At 41.5% G+C, this 19,886-nt stretch overlaps 2 protein-coding genes across 4 annotated transcripts; both read left to right on the top strand.

Annotated features, from left to right (window-relative positions):
* The first annotated feature begins 257 nt into the window (after positions 1-257).
* Positions 258-13,577, top strand: cars1 (cysteinyl-tRNA synthetase 1). Of its 2 annotated transcripts, XM_026191180.2 has the most exons (23): positions 259-378; positions 1,727-1,954; positions 3,621-3,712; positions 4,824-4,912; positions 5,036-5,132; positions 5,642-5,740; positions 6,254-6,403; positions 6,813-6,953; positions 7,248-7,336; positions 7,434-7,555; positions 7,751-7,863; positions 8,032-8,160; positions 8,307-8,436; positions 8,815-8,918; positions 9,253-9,350; positions 9,481-9,670; positions 9,940-10,008; positions 10,114-10,195; positions 10,319-10,399; positions 10,709-10,776; positions 11,110-11,169; positions 11,252-11,335; positions 11,849-13,577. In XM_026191180.2, the coding sequence occupies exons 1-23, from the start codon at positions 357-359 to the stop codon at positions 11,975-11,977; spliced, it is 2,466 nt and encodes an 821-aa protein (XP_026046965.2). In that variant the 5' UTR covers positions 259-356; the 3' UTR covers positions 11,978-13,577. The 2 variants fall into 2 exon arrangements, with proteins under 2 accessions (XP_026047024.1, XP_026046965.2); XM_026191239.2 differs by lacking the exon at positions 1,727-1,954 and having other exon boundaries at positions 258-378.
* A 1,672-nt stretch (positions 13,578-15,249) lies between these two features.
* Positions 15,250-17,849, top strand: ccnb2 (cyclin B2). 2 transcript variants are annotated; one of them, XM_026191060.2, is made up of 8 exons: positions 15,250-15,442; positions 15,589-15,702; positions 16,063-16,335; positions 16,405-16,563; positions 16,637-16,873; positions 17,039-17,179; positions 17,249-17,359; positions 17,437-17,849. In XM_026191060.2, exons 1-8 carry the CDS (start codon positions 15,419-15,421, stop codon positions 17,536-17,538), a joined length of 1,161 nt encoding a protein of 386 aa, XP_026046845.1. In that variant the 5' UTR covers positions 15,250-15,418; the 3' UTR covers positions 17,539-17,849. The 2 variants fall into 2 exon arrangements, with proteins under 2 accessions (XP_026046845.1, XP_026046766.1); XM_026190981.2 differs by having other exon boundaries at positions 15,586-15,702.
* The last annotated feature ends 2,037 nt before the right edge of the window (positions 17,850-19,886 follow it).

The following is a 19,886-nucleotide window of genomic DNA, read 5'->3' as shown; positions in this document are numbered from 1 at the left end:
TTGTACAATTCTTCTTCTGACGAAGTTGTACTTTTGTATTTTCTTACTCAGTTGTATATAGCATTTGTATTTCTATTTTATTCTATTGTATATAGTATTTTATTTTATTGCATTGCATTCCAGTGTCTTAAACAAACACACACACACACACACACACACACACACACACACACACACACACACACACACACACACACACACAGAACAAAAACAAAAAACATTGAGTGTACCATCATTCATGTCCGCCAGCTCTCAGGTTCAAACACTTTGGTTCCTATTCCTACCGTCGTTTATACGGGTTCTTCTTCCGGGCACGTTATTGTTGCATCAGCATCCAGCCTTTGATTACTGTGACAATGTCGGCTTCGGGTGATCCGGGTACAGTAAATAATATATGGTGTTTGCTTTATGGGTTCGTTAGTTGAAAAACCGCATAAAGCTATGACAGCACAACCTAACGCATTTTGATGAAGTGTCACAGCGAATATGCTAACGCTCAGGCTAGCTAATATGTAGAGCTGTGTCCCAAAGTCTGCAGTTGAGCCGCTTAGCTAAAGGAAACACTGTCAATGAGTGACAAGCCGAATTTCATATAAAAAATACAGCTTAAACTAATACTTAATACCTCGGCATAAACACAGGGCAGCAAATACTATTTAGCAATTTGTCTGCGTTTAAAAAAGGTCTTCGGCTCATTTGTCCAGTCAAACAGGATGTTATGAAGTAACTACAGTTTATTCTCTTTTATTTGTTTATAGTGTTTTAGTGAACCTATTCCTGTGTGATGTGTGGGGTGTTTTTGTTGAACTGTGGTTTGTTTAAGTCTATGTTCGGGTTTAAGTTCCATCTTCTTTCGTGTCATCTTTAAGAAAATTATTAGCATCCGACAGTATCGCCTTTTTGTTTGATATTTTTACAAAGGTTTATGGAAAGCATTGAAATTATTGTTATTATTATTACTACTACTAGTAGTAGTAGTAGTATAACTTAGCCTGTTATGAGAAACACTGTTAACGTTTTCAAGTGCTTACTGTGATTTTTACTCTCAGGTCAGTAATTTAAATTTTATACAGCACAACAATGAAATAAAACAGTCGAGGTGTGATTAAAGTGCAGACTTTCAGCTTCAAGTTAAGAATGAAATGAACCTAAAATAACTAAGAAATTGCTTATTAGTACGTTCCTAATTTACCTTTAAATCAGTGAAACCTGACCCTTTAAAACATTGGTAACATTAACAGTTTTACCAATATTTGCTGTATTTATTTTCAGCCCCTTGATTGATATAAAATGTGTTCCTGTCCAAATACTTGTTGACCTGCAGTTAGAATTACAGCTCAAATAGTAACACAGTATGAAAATCACGGGTTGCTTCTATAAGACATGTAACCTGCACCCTTAATTACATTTTTTTCTCCATCTTTTGCTTTCTCCTGTTTCCACTCAGTGCTTGCACCTCTTTTGTTTTCTTATACATATATAAGGTTCTCTGTGAGTGGCTAAAGGCCAGTGTTATTCAGCATTAGTTCTGCTAGGCTATGTTTGGGTAGCGAGTAGTTTCATTTAACTCACTCATAAGTGCAGTTTACTTTGGACGTGTGCTGACTTTCCAACTGATCGAGTAATTCTTGGCTCTGACCAAAGTCATTAGTCTCATTGGTTATTCCACTGTCCAGTGGAGTAAGGTGGTAATTCTTTGCGAACATTTGCCCTCTTGTTTCTGCAGCCTTTGAGTATGGCTTCTTGCTACAGATAAGTGAGGAGGCTGCACTGACAGTGGCCCTGAATGACTACCTAACCTCACGCAGCTACCTGGCTGGGTTCAGCCCCACCCAGGTCGACCAGAAAACCTTTAAGCTCCTCCACAGACCCCCAGATCCACAACATGTCCACGCTCTGCGCTGGTACAGACACATAGCAGCCCTGCAACAGGACCTCAACCCAGAAAGCAGCAGTGAGTAGAAAGCTGAAGGCATGAACAGGCTAGATGTGGTCCTGCGCCTGCTGGCCGTGGATGTGGAGGCACTCTGAGGCTGTGACGTGCCCTCTTAAACAAACTGACTCTCAGCATGAACTAAGGCTTCCTTTGCAGGCACTGGAATGAACTCTGTTTTAGCTTGCACTTTTGATGTCAGTCATAGCAACTTGATGTGTGTGGTACCTGCAGCTAAGCGCTGAGGAGACTCGCGTTATCGCTGTGTAAACACGGCAGCAACAGCTGGTGAAGAACCCCACAGGCAAATACTCTTTGTTCCCATACCTGGCTAAATAGCTTAATATTAATAAGGACAACTTTACAAAAAATGTAAAACATCATGAAAAGAAAGAGTAACTGATGATAGAACACAGAAATGTTTATTTATTAATCTAAACGATGTGTAAGAGCGTACTTGGTTACGTGGCTGATGTGAGTGGGAGTGAAACTCTTATTAAAAAAGCCAGTAAATAGTAAATTTGACCTATTACGCTCACTTTCATCGCTGTATTTTTATCCGGGGACTCCAGTGTGTTGTTTTGCTCATCTGATGCTGTGCCAGTCTCGGATGTCTAGATTTCCTTCATTTCTTTCACCTTCACTTTCCATTTAACTCTGCTGTGTTACTGGAAAATTCCATTCTTCTTTACAAGGACACAGTAGACACGATAGATGTAAGTTTGGGGTCTGAAAGGTGAAGCAAAACCAGAAATGCTTCAAAACTGTATATTTTTAAAAAATTTATTTTTACCATGTGGTTGTTAAAAGACTTCTGGTTCTGTAGACTTCTGGGGACAGCAGCCTCCCTCACTCTGTGTCCTCAGTGGAGTTTCCTGGGGAGTTCTTGGGCTTACCTGCTTCTTTTGGTCGGGGTTATCAAGGATATGTTCGCCAGCTATGACCAGTGACTCTGGCCATGTTAAATAAACGTGTTGACCATTAGCAATCTTAAGCACAATGTGTCCACTTGAAGTTGTTTTTTAACTAATCATATGGGGTATCTAACTATTTTTAGATTCCATATTCTAGCAGGGTTGCACTGCTTGTGAACAGTACTTGTGCTTTCCCTTTGTGCAGACTGCATCAACTCTTTTTCTGATGCGCTGTGTGGATGTTGAACTCTGCCTTTGAGCAAATATTTGACTGGAAATTGAAGCTCAGTAGGTAGACACAGTGACAGAAGTTCAGACTAAAGAGGAAATATTTTCTTTTGTTGACACTGATGAAGAGGAAACTTTATTGTGTGTCTTTGATAAGAATGGGATGATGAGAATATTTATATTTATTGTTAACTACTGTTGAAATATCACACTCCTCAGCACTGCACTAGAACCTATAACAGATTTCTGTCATTGCTTTACTTTAACTATTTCAAGCAAAAATAAATCCATTTACATGTGTCACAGTTTTTGAACCATTATCACAGCACTGGGCATCAGTTCTTTGCTCTTTCACTGTCTCATGTTATCTGACGTGAGCTCTGAGTCACTGTCTTATTGGTAGCCTTTATTGATTAGTCTTATTAATTAGCCCTAATGGAACATGATGTCACCAAAGCATCCATATGAATAGCTTCGACAGAGGTAGAACCCCTTTTCTTATGATGTGAAAACTGAAATTGTCCCTCGTTCCTTTCTTTTTTTAGTCAAAGGAAAGCGTGTCCAGCCTCCTTGGTCTCCACCAGCAGGAACAGATGTTCCTCAGCTGCGACTCTACAACAGCCTGACAAGAGCAAAGGTAGAGACGAATGTAAAGCGCACATCAGTGCTGGTGTTGCTGGGAAATGAGGTCCTCGTGAAGTCGCTACATTAGATACCGCATCCCTCAATGTATATATAGCCACAGGCTGGACAGAGTCAGTTTTATTTATACTCATGCAGTGATGTGAAATTGAAACGATAAGCTATGATTTGCAGGCAAATTAAGATTATGAGGCCTGTTAAAGTTACAAGGGATTAATAAGGGGCTGCAACAATTCACCGAGTAACTCGAATAACTTAAAAAATAATCGATGCAAATTTTGTGCTTTGGCGCTTCGTTTATTACACGAAGCATCTGTAGCTCTCGGTTTCTGCCATGTAACTGTGAGCGTTTCGCCCACATTTGTGACTAACAATTGGAGCTGCAATAGAAACGTATGTAGGAGCAGACATGGGAATAAAAGTATGACCGTGCACGTCATCCATTGGACAGGTGGGCAGCCTGACGCAGGGCTAAACCACTGAAGCAAACACAATTCTAAAGAGTCTGTGATCGTTACTGTACAACTTATAAAAAGAAAGAATGCATATATATTTAGATTATTTCATTCAAGTTTTTAATAGTGACAGGATTTAAAGCCTCACTGTTTTCCAAAGTATGCAATCCAGGTATGGTTTAAAGAAGTTATAGTCACATTTCTTTTGACTGATGTATCTTGTGACAGATGTGCTCTCATTCTTGGTATAGAATGCAGCACTTTCACTTCACATTTGTAGATTTAATGCATATTTTTATAGTCTGCTTGCATTTTGCCACATGCACACACAACTGGTTTCCAGATGATTTTAAGTGTAGCGAGATGGTCTTTAGCTTAAGGCTCTTTGTGGCGCTGATAAACATGCCCGTATTTCTTAGATGAGCGTTAGTCTGGCACAACCAGACTGTTCTGGATCAGGAAGAAGTCTCGACTGAAAAAACAAACGTAGAAATAAAACCATCTATGCAACCTAATCTCTCGCTGTGGCTCTCGTTTCTATTACACTGCATTTAAAAATACCGCTGCCACCAGTAAGATACATTTTTATCAGATTTTTTTATTTTAAAGTATTTGTTATCCTCATTTAAGTTCATAACCTCCATGTTTCAGGAGCTGTTTGTTCCTCAGAAAGGGAATAAAGTAACATGGTACTGCTGTGGTCCTACAGTGTACGATGCCTCCCACATGGGACATGCCAGGTAAGCAAGATCAGAGGAATTTAAGCACTGAAATTCTGGGTTGCAAATGATCCTTCATATAGCGAGACTGTTATATTTTTTTCTATTACAACAACATTTTAATGAATAATTTGCTTTATGCAGATCCTACATATCCTTTGATATTCTGCGAAGGATACTGAGGGACTACTTCAAGTATGATGTGATCTACTGCATGAACATTACAGACATAGATGACAAAGTAAGTCTGCTTTGATGTGTTTTAGATGTTTTTAATTTTTTTAATAAAGGTTTTTGCATGAAATGTGGGAGATGGGTTGTCCAAGCTCATCTGTGTCTGTAATGATTAATGCAGCCCTGTTGAAATAAGTGCAAGGTCCTTGTTAACATTCACATGTTCACACATCTGTCTGTGTGTTTATAGGCAGGTAAAAACAGGTTCAGCTTGTAAGCTGACATGTCTCTGAGAAGTTATGGCAGGAATTCAGGGTCTTGTGATGACCTAATTAGACAGGGGGAAAACATAAATGTACACATGCAGGTTTTCAGCTGCTCAGAAAATTAGGAGCTGATTTGTATTTGTTGTTTTGTAATGGGCTAAACGGGCGTCAGGACTACAGGACAGGCCAGTTTAGCACCCAGACTGTCCTACTATGGAGCTGATGTTGCAATACATGCAGAATGCTTTTGAACTTTTGGCATAAGCAAACTCTGCTGTTTTGGTTTATTATTGGGATATTCTTCTTTCAGATCATTAAAAGAGCCCGGCAGAATTACCTTCTGGACCAGTACAAAGAGAAACAGCCACAAGCGGCTCAAATACTGCAGGATGTGCTCAGCGCCAGAACGGTGAGACAGGTTTAAGCCCTGGATGCACTGCACCTGTGTGAAGTACTTATTGATCTGACAGTGATGGTGTAAATCTTCTCTCTTTGTTTTCATTGATCGCACAGCATGTATCTCTCTGGAGATTATTGGTCATTATTTAGCGAGGCAGATAATTCAAATAACACAAAACAGAACTGTGCAGTACTTAGTAAAACAGATAAATACTGCGTTAATGTTAAACATTTATGTCACTGAGTTTATAATATCAGAAGATCTAGTTGCAAACCTCCTCCTACAACAACTCTGCTCCATCAGCAGGCTCTGTTGGTCTCCCTATGGGTTGTATCAGTGTTTGTGAAGTAGCAGCTGGTTAACCACAGCATGCACAAACACTAGACTCTATAGACACAAGCATCAGTACACCCTGTACTGTAGCTAGTAGAAGTCCAAGCTTCAGCTCTATCTAAAAACAGAGACAAGCTGAAAGTTTTTTTAATTTCTGTGGATTTCTGTGTGTTATTCTGCCAATTCCAGCCGTTTCAGGCCCAGCTGGCTTCCACCACAGACCCGGACAAGAAGCAGATGCTGGAAAGGCTGGACAGTGCAGTTACAGCCAGTCTGCAACCGCTGCAAGCAGCAATGGAGAGCAAAGCCGCAGATGAAGTCATACGACCTCTGGCACACGTGAGTCTGTTCTGATGTGGTGGCAACTTCAGAGAAATATGACTAGAAATACAGAAAATGCTTTTTTTGTTTTTATTTTGTTTGCTTTTTGTGCTTCCAAAATAACTGCAGCAGATTCATGGATAGATGGTCAGTGCTCTACATTTACAACAGTGGGAGGACAGATTAGCTTTATTACTGCTTGTATTCACTGCCACCATTTGGGATTAGTAACTCAGGGTTAGTGTGACTGATCTGAGTTCCAACTAGGAACTCCACCCAGTTTTACCAGGTCTGCACCAAGAACTAATAAGGATCGTTTTATCACTAGAATCCTGCAAAACTACTCTGTTAATAGTGACCACGAATAAAAGTGTGGAGCTGGAAATGAGCTCAACAAGTCCAATTGAATTGTCTTTTCTTCCCCAAGGTGTTGTTGGAGAATTCCAAGGACTTGCTGGCAGACTGGTTGGACAAACAATTCGGAAGTCACGTCACAGAGAATTCCATCTTCTCCCTTCTCCCTAAATACTGGGAAGAAGACTATCACAAAGATATGAAAGCACTCAATGTAAGTATAAAAAAGCCAAATGATCTTTTGATTTTCTGAGAAAATCTCTTAAAGGAATTAAATAAACGCCCCCTGTAAAAATCCAACATGTGTAAAGAAACTTTTTCTATGAATTGTTCAGTTTTACTTGTGTTGTTGAACGTTACCGTTTCTGAGATAACAATGGCTGAAACTGCTCTGTCCAAACTTCTGTTACTGGAAGGACACTATGTCTAAAATATCATTGTTAAAATGTGCTTTGAAATCAGCATTTTCCTGCTGTAACTGGATTTAAGTTGTCATTTTGGCACACAGGTTCTTCCCCCTGATGTCCTTACTCGAGTCAGTGAATACGTGCCTGAGATCGTGGAGTTTGTGAGGAAAATAGTTTCAAATGGTTATGGGTGAGGAAGATGCTGCCGCTGTTCACGATTTGTGTCGTACCGAACGAACTGCTTGCATCGCTGTCGCTATAGTTACTTGTTTCTCTGGTGTCTGCAGGTACGAGTCAAACGGTTCAGTATACTTTGACACCTTGAAGTTTGATTCCAGTCCGCAGCACTCGTACGCTAAACTGGTGCCGGAGGCGGTCGGCGATCAGAAAGCTTTACAAGAGGGAGAAGGTACACTTATAAAACAAGCACCACACAACAGGTGCAGACATGCCCGACAACAGACAACAGGTCGGGGATTTTCAGTGCTTGACTCAGTGAGAGCAGAAGAGATTCACCAAGATTTCCCTCCTACCAATATTTGAGTAGAGAATAAGTACAATGTTCAGTTTTTAACCTGTTGTCGTTGTTTTCCTGGCTCTGTAGGAGATCTGAGCATTTCTGCAGAGAGACTAAGTGAGAAAAAGTCACCGAATGACTTTGCATTGTGGAAAGCCTCCAAGCCTGGAGAACCATCATGGGGCTCTCCATGGGGGAAGGTGAGCCTTCATTTTCAGAGACTTTAAAGACCGTGTGATCATCCTTTGCATTTAAAGCTTTTCTTTTATATAAACGTGAAAGTGTCATTTGAGGCTCTGTGAAATGGAACGAGAATTTGTACTTATGAGAAAGGAAGTCATCGGTGTTTTCTTTGAATGTTGTGACAGGGAAGACCCGGGTGGCACATTGAATGTTCAGCCATGGCTGGCTCTATCTTGGGCGAGTCGATGGACATCCACGGGGGAGGGTTTGATCTGCGATTCCCTCATCATGACAACGAGCTGGCTCAGTCAGAGGTAACTGTTGCAGAAAATGTGTTCCTGTTTACTATGTAAATGCCTGACGTAACACACACTTTGAAACATCCTGAATGTGTTTAAAGCCGTTTCCAGTGATGAAGGGTAAAACCTGTTATGACCACAGTTGCTTGTGCTGCTTACAGGCGTTCTTTGAGAACGATTACTGGGTCCAGTACTTTCTGCACACCGGGCACCTGACAATCTCAGGCTGCAAGATGTCAAAGTCTCTGAAGAATTTCATCACGATCAAGGACGCCTTGGCGAAGAACACAGGTGATACATGTGTTCCTGCTTTGTAGACTGCATCACTTGAGCATACATCACCATTAATAAACTGTCAGGGAGTTTTTCCAGCTATGAGGCTGCACAAACTGTCACAGCTCAAAGCCAAAATCATCATTTTAACAGCAAACTGAATGCTGCTGGGGGTTCCCATGATGCGTTTCTTCTTCAGACATACTTTTTCACTTATTATCTGTTTATACACCACTTTGCATTTAATTATTATTGAATGCAATGGTTCCCTCTCTCACCCCAACAGCAGTTGTTACTTATTTTATATCTGAAGAGAAACACGTTATCCATAATGAACACTAAGTTCTTCAGTTAGAGTAGAACTATTTAACGGTCTCACTGTTTGTCTCCACGCAGCACGTCAGCTCCGTCTGGCTTTCTTGATGCATTCCTGGAAGGACACTCTGGACTATTCTTCTAACACGATGGAGTCAGCCGTCCAGTACGAGAAGTTTATGAATGTAGGTGAAAGCAAGAACAAAGACAGTGTTGGAAGATTTGTCTGTTTTGTGTTGATCTGTTTTTGTTTTGTTTGTTATTTGTAGCTTGTACTCACTACAGCCTGTACATACTTATAGCTATAGAATATTCATAACATACTTCATACTGTGTACATTATAACATACCATAATAGACCCATTTCTGTAATATACTCACATATCTATATTATTGCTAATATATATTGTGATATATCTATATCACTAAAGCACTTCTGGATGGATGCAAACTGCATTTCGTTGCCCTGTGCATGTGCAATGACAACAAAGTTGAATTCTGTTCTATTCTATTTGAAAGGAGTTCTTCCTGAATGTGAAAGACATCCTGCGTGCGCCTACTGACATCACTGGTCAGTTTGAGAAGTGGGAGACAGCAGAGGTGGAGCTCAACAACAGGTGAGAGAGCGACTCGGTAGATTAGAAGACCAGTTTGTTGTTCTTCATCAAAATTTGCACTTTCAGAGTTGTGTGCGTGCAAACACAACACATTCATACTTAAAACTAAAAAGTGACTTGTGTTGTGTAGTTTCTGTGACAGGAAGTCTGCCGTCCACGAGGCTCTGTGTGACAACGTGGACACCCGCACTGCCATGGAGGAGATGAGAACGCTGGTCAGCCAAAGCAACGGTTACATTGCCAGCAAGAAGAGCGTCAAACTCAGGCCCAACCGCATGCTGATGGAAAGTATTGCTGCGTACCTCACCAACATGCTGAAGGTGAGCACGTTTCTGCTGCTGCGTTTATCGTTTCACAGCTCTCAGAATAATGAATTTTACAGAACACCTTGATTCTGTATGGAGGAGAAATCATGCTGTTTGTTCTTATCTCATTTATACAACATGCCTCATTCATCCATTCACACACATGAAAGTGGATGTGATACACTTTGTTACTTCTCCAAGTTAAGAAACAACTCCATTACTGGGCAAAATCAGTGTGGAGATGCCTAACAAACCCTTCAAATGAAACTTTTGTTGTTGTCTAGATATTTGGTGCAGTTGAAGGATCGGACCCCATAGGTTTTCCCATGGGTGGACAGAGTCAGAGTGTTGATGTAAGTGAACTGGTTTTCACTTTTTGTGATTGAATTGTGTCTCTTGTGGCATTATTATTATGAGAAATGTACTGCATATGAAAAATTCCCCTTAATTGTCCACAGCTGGAGAGCGCAGTGATGCCATACCTCACAGTGCTGTCAGATTTTAGAGAGCGCGTCCGCAAAATTGCTCGAGAGCAGAAAGGTAAGAACATGCGCTTTAAACAAAACTGTTTACTTTATAACTCAAAACATCACCTCCATGTTGAATCAGAGAGAACTGAAACATGAAATTCTTCTTCTTTTTTTTCTTTTCTTACTTATTCAGTGACAGAGCTGCTGCAGCTCTGCGATGTTGTCCGTGACGACATGTTGCCAGAGCTTGGAGTACGTCTGGAAGATCACGAAGGTAAGATGTCTGTGTTTGAAGTTATAGAGATAAAGAATCGGCTCAGGTTTTGATCTTCCTCATCAGGTCTGCCTCCTTTGCGCAGCCGTCTGTGGACTGGGTTAGTTATTACTGGAATAAACTGGCTACGTCTGTGTCACGAAATCATTATCCGCTCCATTCATCACATCTTTATGACTGCAGCGCAGTAAGATGCCCTGCTCAATAAATCCGAGCCTTTACTCTCTTCGTAAGAATGTAAAAAAGTTCTGACCTTGTTTCGTTCTTACAAAGTGAAGAGTGTTGGAAAATAAAGTGGTTGTGTTGCAGGCCTGCCCACTGTGGTGAAGCTAGTGGACAAGGAGACATTACTGAAGGAGAGAGAGGAGAAGAAGAGGGTAAGAGAAGACATCATCACACATCGAGTGCATGTCTGGAGCAGTTTAGGTCCTAAGATTGACAGGAGATAATTTATCCCAATTTAAAGTAAACGATAAGCCAGAAAAAGAAGTGCCCCCTCCCAAAACTGAAGGACGCTGAGTTTCCAAGGATATAAGGACGGGCATTTCAACATCTAACAGCTAGTTTGTTCAGACAAAAGAAGTTCTTAGCTGATTTACAATTTTAACAGAAGTCCACTGCAAGCCTTCATTTTTTATGTAAAATTGTTTTTTAAAAATGCAAACATGTGTTTTAAAACATTTCACACAATAAAATTCCATCTTTCACAGATGGAAGAAGAGAAGAAAATGAAGAAGCTAGAGGCTGCTAAGAAGAAACAGGAGCAAGAGGTCAGTCTGATGGTTTATATAGACAGTGACCTTCTGCGTTTGTGTCATCAGGGAAATCTTCATGTTTCTGTTACTGTTGCAGATGGCGAAACTGGCCAAGATGAAGATCCCTGCAAGCGAAATGTTTCGCAGTGAAACAGACAAATACTCAAAATTCGATGAAACGGTAAGTCCTTATTTTACCTCCCATGCTTAATTTTTCATGAGAAGAACCTGTTAAGCTGGTGCCATGTTGGTGGTGAGGCTCGTGGGCCCTGATGACCTCAGGAATCTGTTGCTGAGGGCTTAAAACCTGGGATATCTAGGAAAGCAAAGACAAAGATTAGCACCCGGTACTCCAGGTCGTGAGGTGGTCACGGGGCCAACGACCCCACGCCACGAAATCATGAAGTTACAGCAATAAAAGTGGGGATTTGGTGCTCACAGCTAGACGTGTGCCTGAGGTCAATGACGTGATGCGGATCCAAGAGTAGGAAAGACCTAGCTCACGGGGATTTGCTTGTACAGACATGAATGTCCTTATTTGAAATGACATCCGCATCCAGTGTAACTGTGTGTGCGTCAGAACTTGAGGAAAATTCAGAAAGGTAATTTAAAAGTTACCATGGAAACGACAGCTCACAAACCGTGTCAACCTGAAAAGCTTTAAAGGTGTGTTTGGTTTTGTCGCCGTTAACAGGGTTTCCCCACTCATGACGTTGAAGGGAAGGAGCTCAGCAAAGGTCAAGCCAAGAAGCTCCGCAAGCTCTACGAGACCCAAGAAAAGTTACACAACGAGTATCTACAGATGAACCAAAATGGCAACTGATTCTGCCGTTCAGCCAATCCATCCACACCGCAGGGAAGAACTATAGAATAAATAATAAGGCCAGAGCTTCATTCTGTCTCCTCTTCATCCTACTTTGGTTCAGGAAACCGACGTGTGTGTGGATTGTGTTTTGTCCATTTACGTAACACTTACATTTACATTCCATAACCATGCAATATGAGAGAAAACCACCACCCGACATGACTTTGTTCTTGCTCTGTTGGAGGTTGGACGTCTTTCACAACAGTAAAATCAAAGCAACAGGTAATAAAGTGGGATTTTGATGATGTGGCGGTGCAGCCTCTGTTAGCAGTGTATGTTTTTCTTGAAACTCTGTGATACTGCCATTTGTTCAAGTATTAAAGCCTTTTTTAACAGTTAGTGCTTTCATGAATTAAAGATGCTAAATGGGTGGCTAGCGGATTAATGGGAAACACCAGCTTTAAGTGGGTTTTTTTTTTTCCACCATGAATCTTTGGGACAGCTTCATTAAGATACCCCGGAGGAAGGATTTAAAACATTTAAATTTCAGAGGCCACTTAAGAAACTAGGACTGTTGTGGAGGGCTGCACCAGCTTAGAAAGAGATCAAATGAATACGCAGTAGAACTGAGTTCAGCTTGTTGTTTCATACACTTTATCCTGCTGATCAGCAGTGTGTGATATATCACTCTGTGTTTTTGACCTTTTACCTCACGGGTCTGTTAAAGTAACTATGTTGTGTCATTCAAATATAGTTCATTTTTATGCAAATGTGCATTTGTCAAAGGGACTTTTGCCTTTGCTAAGAACTGGATCAAATTTTCACCCCTAACAGGGGAAACGACCATTGAATTCATTGTTTCAGTTGTAGAGGTGACTTGTAACAGAAACCATTAGATGGTTTGTGTCTTTCTCAATACCTGTGTCACCTTATACAAGAGTTACCTTGAAAAGCTAATAAAGTATGGTGGACATTTTTATTTTAATTGGATGTACCCTCATTTAGGAGCATATGGAGGAAAACTAGATGCCTCCTGCCCTTAAGTTAAAAGCAATTGCCTCATGGTTGCAGAAAATTAGTGGTACATTATACCCTGCTGTGCTTGGAGCACATGGGAACACAAGTGATGTGTTTTGGTTTTTTTTTTTTTTGGTTTTTTGTTTTTATAACTAACTGAACAAAGAGAATCTGTTGGTCCTTTCACTACCCTGAACCTCACACCTCGGACCCCATCGATTCAGCAATTCCTTAAAACATCTGGGTTCTTTATTTTGTGCCATCTCAACAAAGGGACATTTTCACAGGCCATTTCCAGCTGTGGCATAATGAAACGCTGTGAGATCAAGAAGTGGAATTGAAAATAGAAAATGCCACCAAACTCTCGAGCAGCTGGTTTTTCTTTTAAAAGTCACACTGGGACAATTTAACCCCTGCAACCTGTTGCATGGGTTCTTGTGGCTTGAGTAACATCACATGGCAAAGTGCATTTTGTTATTCAGCCGTCCTTCAGGGGTTTGCATTTTTGTACTACGTGTTCTCCATATCTGTGGTTATAAGATGACTTGAATTGATTTAAGGGATGCTCAAATAAAGAGTAAGCGAGTGCAGTGCTGTATGATTACGTGGTCAGCTTTGTGACATGCTGTGACTGTGGATTCATGTTTAAGCTCCTAATAGGGAGATAATTTCATTATGCCAGTGGTTGACAGATCAGAAGAATACCAGCCCAAGTAAACATGAAGGTGATTCAATACTTCTGCATCAGTCACTTATTTTGCTGATTTAAAGGAACGTAAAATATGACACGTAAGGTTTCAAATGTGGTTCTAATTTGAAGTTCACAAATTTGGGTTGCAGCTTTAATATTTAATAAAAATGCATGTATTTCTGTGTCAAACGTGGCCTGGCCCACATGGAAAACACAGTGGAGTCTGAAGGCATCTTGAAAATCATTCATATTTTCTTGGAAATTCAGAAATAATGAGAACTTTTAAAGGTTGCTTGTCACAGACTTTCCTCTGCAGTCACCTCGTGCACAATAAACGTGTTTAGGCGGTTTGGAACATTGCCAGATCATACATACACATAACATGGCTTATCAGGTCTGTTGTCCAAGGACAAAGGTGGGCAAGACCACCCACCCGCTCCATGATGTGCTGGCCTATCACAGGAGCACATTCAGTGAGAGACTTACGTTGCCCAAATGCACCACAGAACGACACAGGAGATCATTCCTGTCTGTAGGTATCTCCCTGCACAACTCCTCCATCTAATGCACAGTACACACTGTAATAGTTATGCCCTATTGCACATCCTGTACAGCTTAATTTCAACCTTATATATTTAATTTTTCTTATATACTGAGATATTTATAATTGAGCTATTATATACATTAGAGCTTTTTTTTTTCCAAATTAGTAAAGTATTGTATTATTTAATTTAAGGTTTTTACTGTCTTGGAGCAACTGTGAGCACATAATATAGTCTGGGATTAATAAAGTATTCTGATTCTTTGCAATATCTGCCAAATCAGACATGCAGAGTTACCTACAGACAGCTTGTAGTGTCTATGGATGCTGTTTGTGTTTCCATGTTCACATTGAATGAAAGTATAGTAAGAAGGTAAATTAATGGAATCTAAAGCAAACATCTAAGTATTGCTTTAATGTGGTTTTTGAAATATTTAAAATGGAAAAATTGACATTTTCCTTAAAAATTCGAAGACAAATTCTACAAAATATGGAATGAATGGATTATCTTTGTGTCCCCCCTCTGCCCTGAATTTATGTAAGGCCAGCCCTGAACTGGTGTATCTCTCATGTATTGTACAATGTCAGGTCGACCCTCTACTTCATAATATGTATTGATGTACTTTATGTAAATAAGTTAAACATACTGCATTATGTATACACTGTCAAGCCACCAAATACACTCTTTGTTATCTGAATGTAAAACAAAATGACTAATAAAAATATAATTTTTAAAAAAAGGAATCTAAAGCAGTAAAAGGGATTGCTACAGCGGGTTGCCCCACAGGGGTTTGTGTCTTCGTCAGGTCCCAAACCAGGGACTTTTCATACACAGTTTTTAACAACAGTTGCCTTTAGGCATAAGACTTGCTTACGTATTATTTAGCATTTGCTATAAATCTACTATCTGGCGCTATATTACTGTAGATGAAGCGATGACTGTGAGATAAGGTTACCGAGCACTTTAAAAGCTCATATGGCTTTAATTCCCACCTGAAATCACTAGCCAATCACAAGCGTCCGAACGAAATCGCTACATCCAATCAGATTTAGAGGACAACTATTTGAAAGCTGCTCGTCGCTGTGTTGTTTAGCTACAGAAATAACTGTTTACGGATTTTGTTGGGAAACTGTCCTCTGTTAGTCTGAATTATATGCTCTTTTGCTTGTTCTTGGTCACTCTGTATCCTCGTTGCTGCCCACGGTAAACATGTCTGTGGAAGTTCGTGCTGTGGTGAGTAAAAAGACTTTTGTTTGCTAGCTGCTGTTGGTTAGTTGATGCTAGCGCTGCAATAATAACGCTATCGTTTCAGTAATGTTAAACACGCTGTAGAAAAGTCGGTCAAGCCTTTTTAATGTGCATGTTTGTCGCGTTAGCAGCTCCTAACCGCAGAGAACCGGCAGAAACCGGGGAAAGCCGCCGCAGCAGCGGGTCCGAGGAGAGCAGCTCTCGGAGAGATTACCAACTTTAACGCAGCAGTGACTGTCACAAAGGTAAGAGCATCTTGGTTTGGTTCCTGACTCATTTTGTCTGCTTTGCAGTCACTTGGTAAGCAGGCAATAAAGTCTTATAGAGGTCTGATTTATTGGTATGCCTGCTAGACTAGAAGTAGTTTTACTGGCTGACTTTCAACCCAGACTTCATCTGTCTGTCTTTTGCAATAAACACAAACCTTGTCAACTGGTTTAGCTGAGCCAAAGCAAGAACCTTGCAGCAGACTGAAATCCCCTTAGTGGTTTGCAAAAGGGAAGGTCGCAATAGTTGAACAATTTTATTCCTGTCCAATCTGAAAGTCTTATTAGTGACTCGTGTTGCATTTCCCAACTGTAATGATTCCAAACGTGTTTCCTTAGAGAACAGGACAGACAAAAGTGTCAGCCAAGCCATCTTGTGTCCAAGTGGCTAAACCTGCCGATGTTCGACCAGTCCATGCAGCTACAGAGCCTCTTCCTTTGGTTTTGGAGGAATCTGCAACTGATGTGTCCATGAAGGAGGAGACTGAGTTGTGCCTGGCTTTCTCTGAGGCACTGCTTGCGGTGCAGGACGTGGATGAGGAGGATGCAGACCAGCCACAGCTCTGTTCAGAATATGTGAAGGATATCTACAAGTATCTGCACAACCTGGAGGTAGTTTCTTCCCCTGCCTTCTGACACCAGCTGCTGTCGTCTCTGACTTACATCAGTTTGTCTTCTCAGTTGCAGCAGACAGTACGAGCAAACTACATGCAGGGCTACGAAATCACTGATGGTATGCGAGCGCTTCTCATCGACTGGCTGGTCCAGGTTCACTCCAGGTTCCAGCTGCTGCAGGAGACTCTGTACCTCACAGTTGCCATTCTGGACCGCTTTCTTCAGGTGATGTTTCTGAACAGCCTTGTCTATGGGTTTGTGACCTGGATCTAAAAGGCTTCTTCTGGTTACGCTGCAGGTCCAGCCAGTGTCTCGCAGGAAGCTGCAACTTGTCGGTGTGACTGCCATGCTGGTGGCCTGCAAGTATGAGGAGATGTATGCCCCAGAGGTTGGCGACTTTGCCTACATAACCGACAACGCCTTTACAAAATCTCAGATTCTCGAGATGGAGCAGCAGATTCTGAAGGGCCTGAAATTTCAGCTGGGGCGTCCTCTCCCACTGCACTTTCTCAGACGGGCATCTAAGGTGGCAAATGTGAGTTTCATTATGAATTTAATGTGGAGAAGACTTCAACAGTGTAGGAATTGGCTGCCTCCAATTCATAACTTGCATGTGTATCACTCTGTATTAAAGAAAAATGGCAGCTAAGGTGTTAGAGAAACTGTAAGAATCTTAAACCTTGACGTGCATGTTTATCAGTCTGATGGGGAGAGACACACGCTGGCCAAGTACCTGATGGAGCTGACCCTGCTCGACTACAATATGGTGCACTACAGGCCCTCTGAGGTCGCTGCTGCTTCCCTCTGCCTCTCCCAGCTGCTGCTGGACGGCCTACCCTGGGTAAGTTTAAAGTCACTTTTTATGAACATCTTGCTCCTTCAAGCTGGCTGTTAATTGACCTCCCATCAGTCTCCCACACAGCAGCACTACTCTACCTATGGCGAGGCCCACCTGAAGCCCATCATGCAGCACATTGCCAAAAATGTTGTGCTGGTAAATGAAGGGAAAACGAAGTTCCAGGTGAGTTGGCTGAGAATAAATACACCAGCTCATATCATGTGTGAGTAGAGACTGACCTTGAGGATCTGTCTCTGTAGGCTGTGAGGAAAAAGTACTCGAGCAGCAAGCTTCTCAAGATCAGCCTCATTCCTCAGCTCAAATCTTCAATTGTCAAGAACATGGCAGCAGCTGTACTCTGACTCAACTTTTTTCTTTTTATGATCTGAGAATTTGAGCCATTTGTATTGGCTTTTTTCTAATGCACCTTGAACTGCATATCCAAGAAAAAGCTGAGAAGTTGTTGTGCAGCTTCCAGAGGATCTACAAACTGCTTCTATGAAGTAAAGTTTTTCTAATCTCTAACTTTTTTTTTTCTTTTCTTCCCACCAGTGGAAGATTTTAACTATTGAATGATTAAACATACCTGTTGGGCAGCAAACAGTTTTGCATCTGCATGTAATGTACCTTGTTGGAGATCGAAATAAAGTTTTAGATGGTTCTTAGACTTTAACTCTTGTCTTAGTGTGTTTGTGGGTTCCCCCCCCCCCCCCCCCCAAAAAAAAATAAAAAAAATCATAACCTACTTTTGTTTTGTCTTCATAGACAAGTGGAAAACATGAGGCAAAGCCTGACTGTGTTCTTGGCATGCATCTCAGTAAAAGGGCTCACAAATGACTTCATTGTGGAAGCTGGGGAGATATCGCTGCCTATCAGAACAGCTGGTTCTGGAAGTGAAACAAGTCTTGTGGAATAACGTTTGCATTGGAGCACTGAACTAAAATGGGGGTGTGTCCTTATCAAACACATTTCTGTAGCGATGACATGAAACTGGTATTAGAGCCTAAATGGACTGCATGCTAAAACTTAAGAATGTTGTGGGGGGGGGTTTTTTGTTTGTTTGTGACAGTTTATCCCCAACAATGCAGCTCCTGACATCACTAGCACACAAACAGCTCCACTACAGCAAGGTGGCAATTTATGAAGGCTTCTCTGCAGACCAAAGGGAGCCTCATTTCTTAAGCCCTGTGACCTGGATAAGCAGTAGGAAATTGACACAATGTTAATATAAGCTTAACATCACAAATTCTAAGCCATTTTCCAACTTCAATACATCAGCATACATTTCTTGTCAGTTTGTTAAACACACCCAGGAGTCTAAATAACTCCACCCTATTGGCCTGTTAGGCCTTTTAACTCTTTACTGCCAAACTGAGAACAAAGAACCTCTACTTTAAGAAGACTCCGTTTAACCTTATCTGATTACCATGCAATGTAAATGGATATTTCTTCACCTAAACGTATGGTTGTGCTACACCAATGGTCTGTATTTACTTAAAGTTGATATTATCTTCGGTTCTTCATGTACTAAATCCTCACCATCACCATATACCTTTTGGAATGGCTTTCTGGATCCTGTGTTTAAATGTGCAAACCACATCAGATGTTCTGTCAGCCAGTGCAACCAACATCAGTGGAGTTTTTGCAATGCTTCGGAGGTTACTCATGTGATGTCATGCACACATTACTCAAGAGATGTCCACTAAAGACATGATACATTGACAGATTGTTAGGAAAAAAAATTGTATTCCCTGATTAGTGGAGGTTTCTGGCTATCACTGGATGGAATCGGTTGTAAAGATAATACTGTACCAAAAACCTAGTGAATGCTGTAGTTGATGAAAAATTGCCACAGTTACCTGCAATTTTTCATGTTTTTCTGCATATATCATTAGCTGAGCAATAGTAAACCTTAAAGTACGACACAAACTCGAAGCAAAGAAGTAAAAGTTGTTTCTGAAGTCTGTGGTCCCCACATGCTTCAAGGGATCTACCATCATCCCTGTCCCCAGAACAACAAGCCCTCATGCCTGAATGACTACCGGCCAGTTGCGCTGACCTCGGTGGTTATGAAGGTGTTCGAGAGGCTGTTGAAGAACATCATCTCCTCCTCCATCCCAAACATCACAGATCCACTCCAGTTTGCCTACCGACCCAACAGATCCACGGAGGACGCCATCGCCCACGTCCTAAACACCACCCTTAGCCACATGGACAAGAAACAGGGTAACTATGTGATAATGCTGTTTGTTGATTACAGCTCAGCGTTCAACACAATAGTGCCCGGTAGACTGTTCACAAAGCTGAGGGATCTAGGACTCAACAGCTGTCTGTGTGCATAGGTGTTTGACTTCCTCACTGGCAGAACTCAGGTGGTGAGGGTGGGTGCATCTCTGACAGCATCACCATCAGCACGGGAGCGCCACAGGGGTGTGTCCTCTCACCACTGCTCTACTCCCTCTACACTTCAGACTGTGTGGCCACCCACGGCTCCAACACCATTGTGAAGTTCGCTGATGACACAGTGGTGTTGGGCACAATCTCCAACAACGATGAGGCGGCCTACATGGATGAAGTGAAGAATCTGGCATCATTGTGCCGGGACAACCACCTCCAGCTGAACGTCGGCAAGACCAAGGAGCTGGTGGTGGACTTCAGAAGGGGTCAGCACAGAGACTACAAGCCCATTATCATCAATGGAGCTCCAGTG

This window comes from Astatotilapia calliptera, chromosome 1 (assembly GCF_964374335.1).
Source record: "Astatotilapia calliptera chromosome 1, fAstCal68.1, whole genome shotgun sequence".
Taxonomy (NCBI): domain Eukaryota; kingdom Metazoa; phylum Chordata; class Actinopteri; order Cichliformes; family Cichlidae; genus Astatotilapia; species Astatotilapia calliptera.
The sequence above is the reverse complement of the archived record's forward strand: the minus strand, read 5'-3'. Positions and strand labels throughout refer to the sequence as shown.

Coding starts and splice junctions, on each gene's coding strand:
- cars1 (XM_026191180.2), top strand. CDS start 357: ATGTCGGCTTCGGGTGATCCGG. Junction 4,913..5,035: donor TCCCACATGGGACATGCCAG/GTAAGCAAGATC, acceptor TGCTTTATGCAG/ATCCTACATATCCTTTGATA. Junction 10,196..10,318: donor AATTGCTCGAGAGCAGAAAG/GTAAGAACATGC, acceptor TTACTTATTCAG/TGACAGAGCTGCTGCAGCTC.
- ccnb2 (XM_026190981.2), top strand. CDS start 15,419: ATGTCTGTGGAAGTTCGTGCTGTG. Junction 15,443..15,585: donor CTGTGGAAGTTCGTGCTGTG/GTGAGTAAAAAG, acceptor TTGTCGCGTTAG/CAGCTCCTAACCGCAGAGAA. Junction 16,564..16,636: donor TTCTGGACCGCTTTCTTCAG/GTGATGTTTCTG, acceptor GTTACGCTGCAG/GTCCAGCCAGTGTCTCGCAG.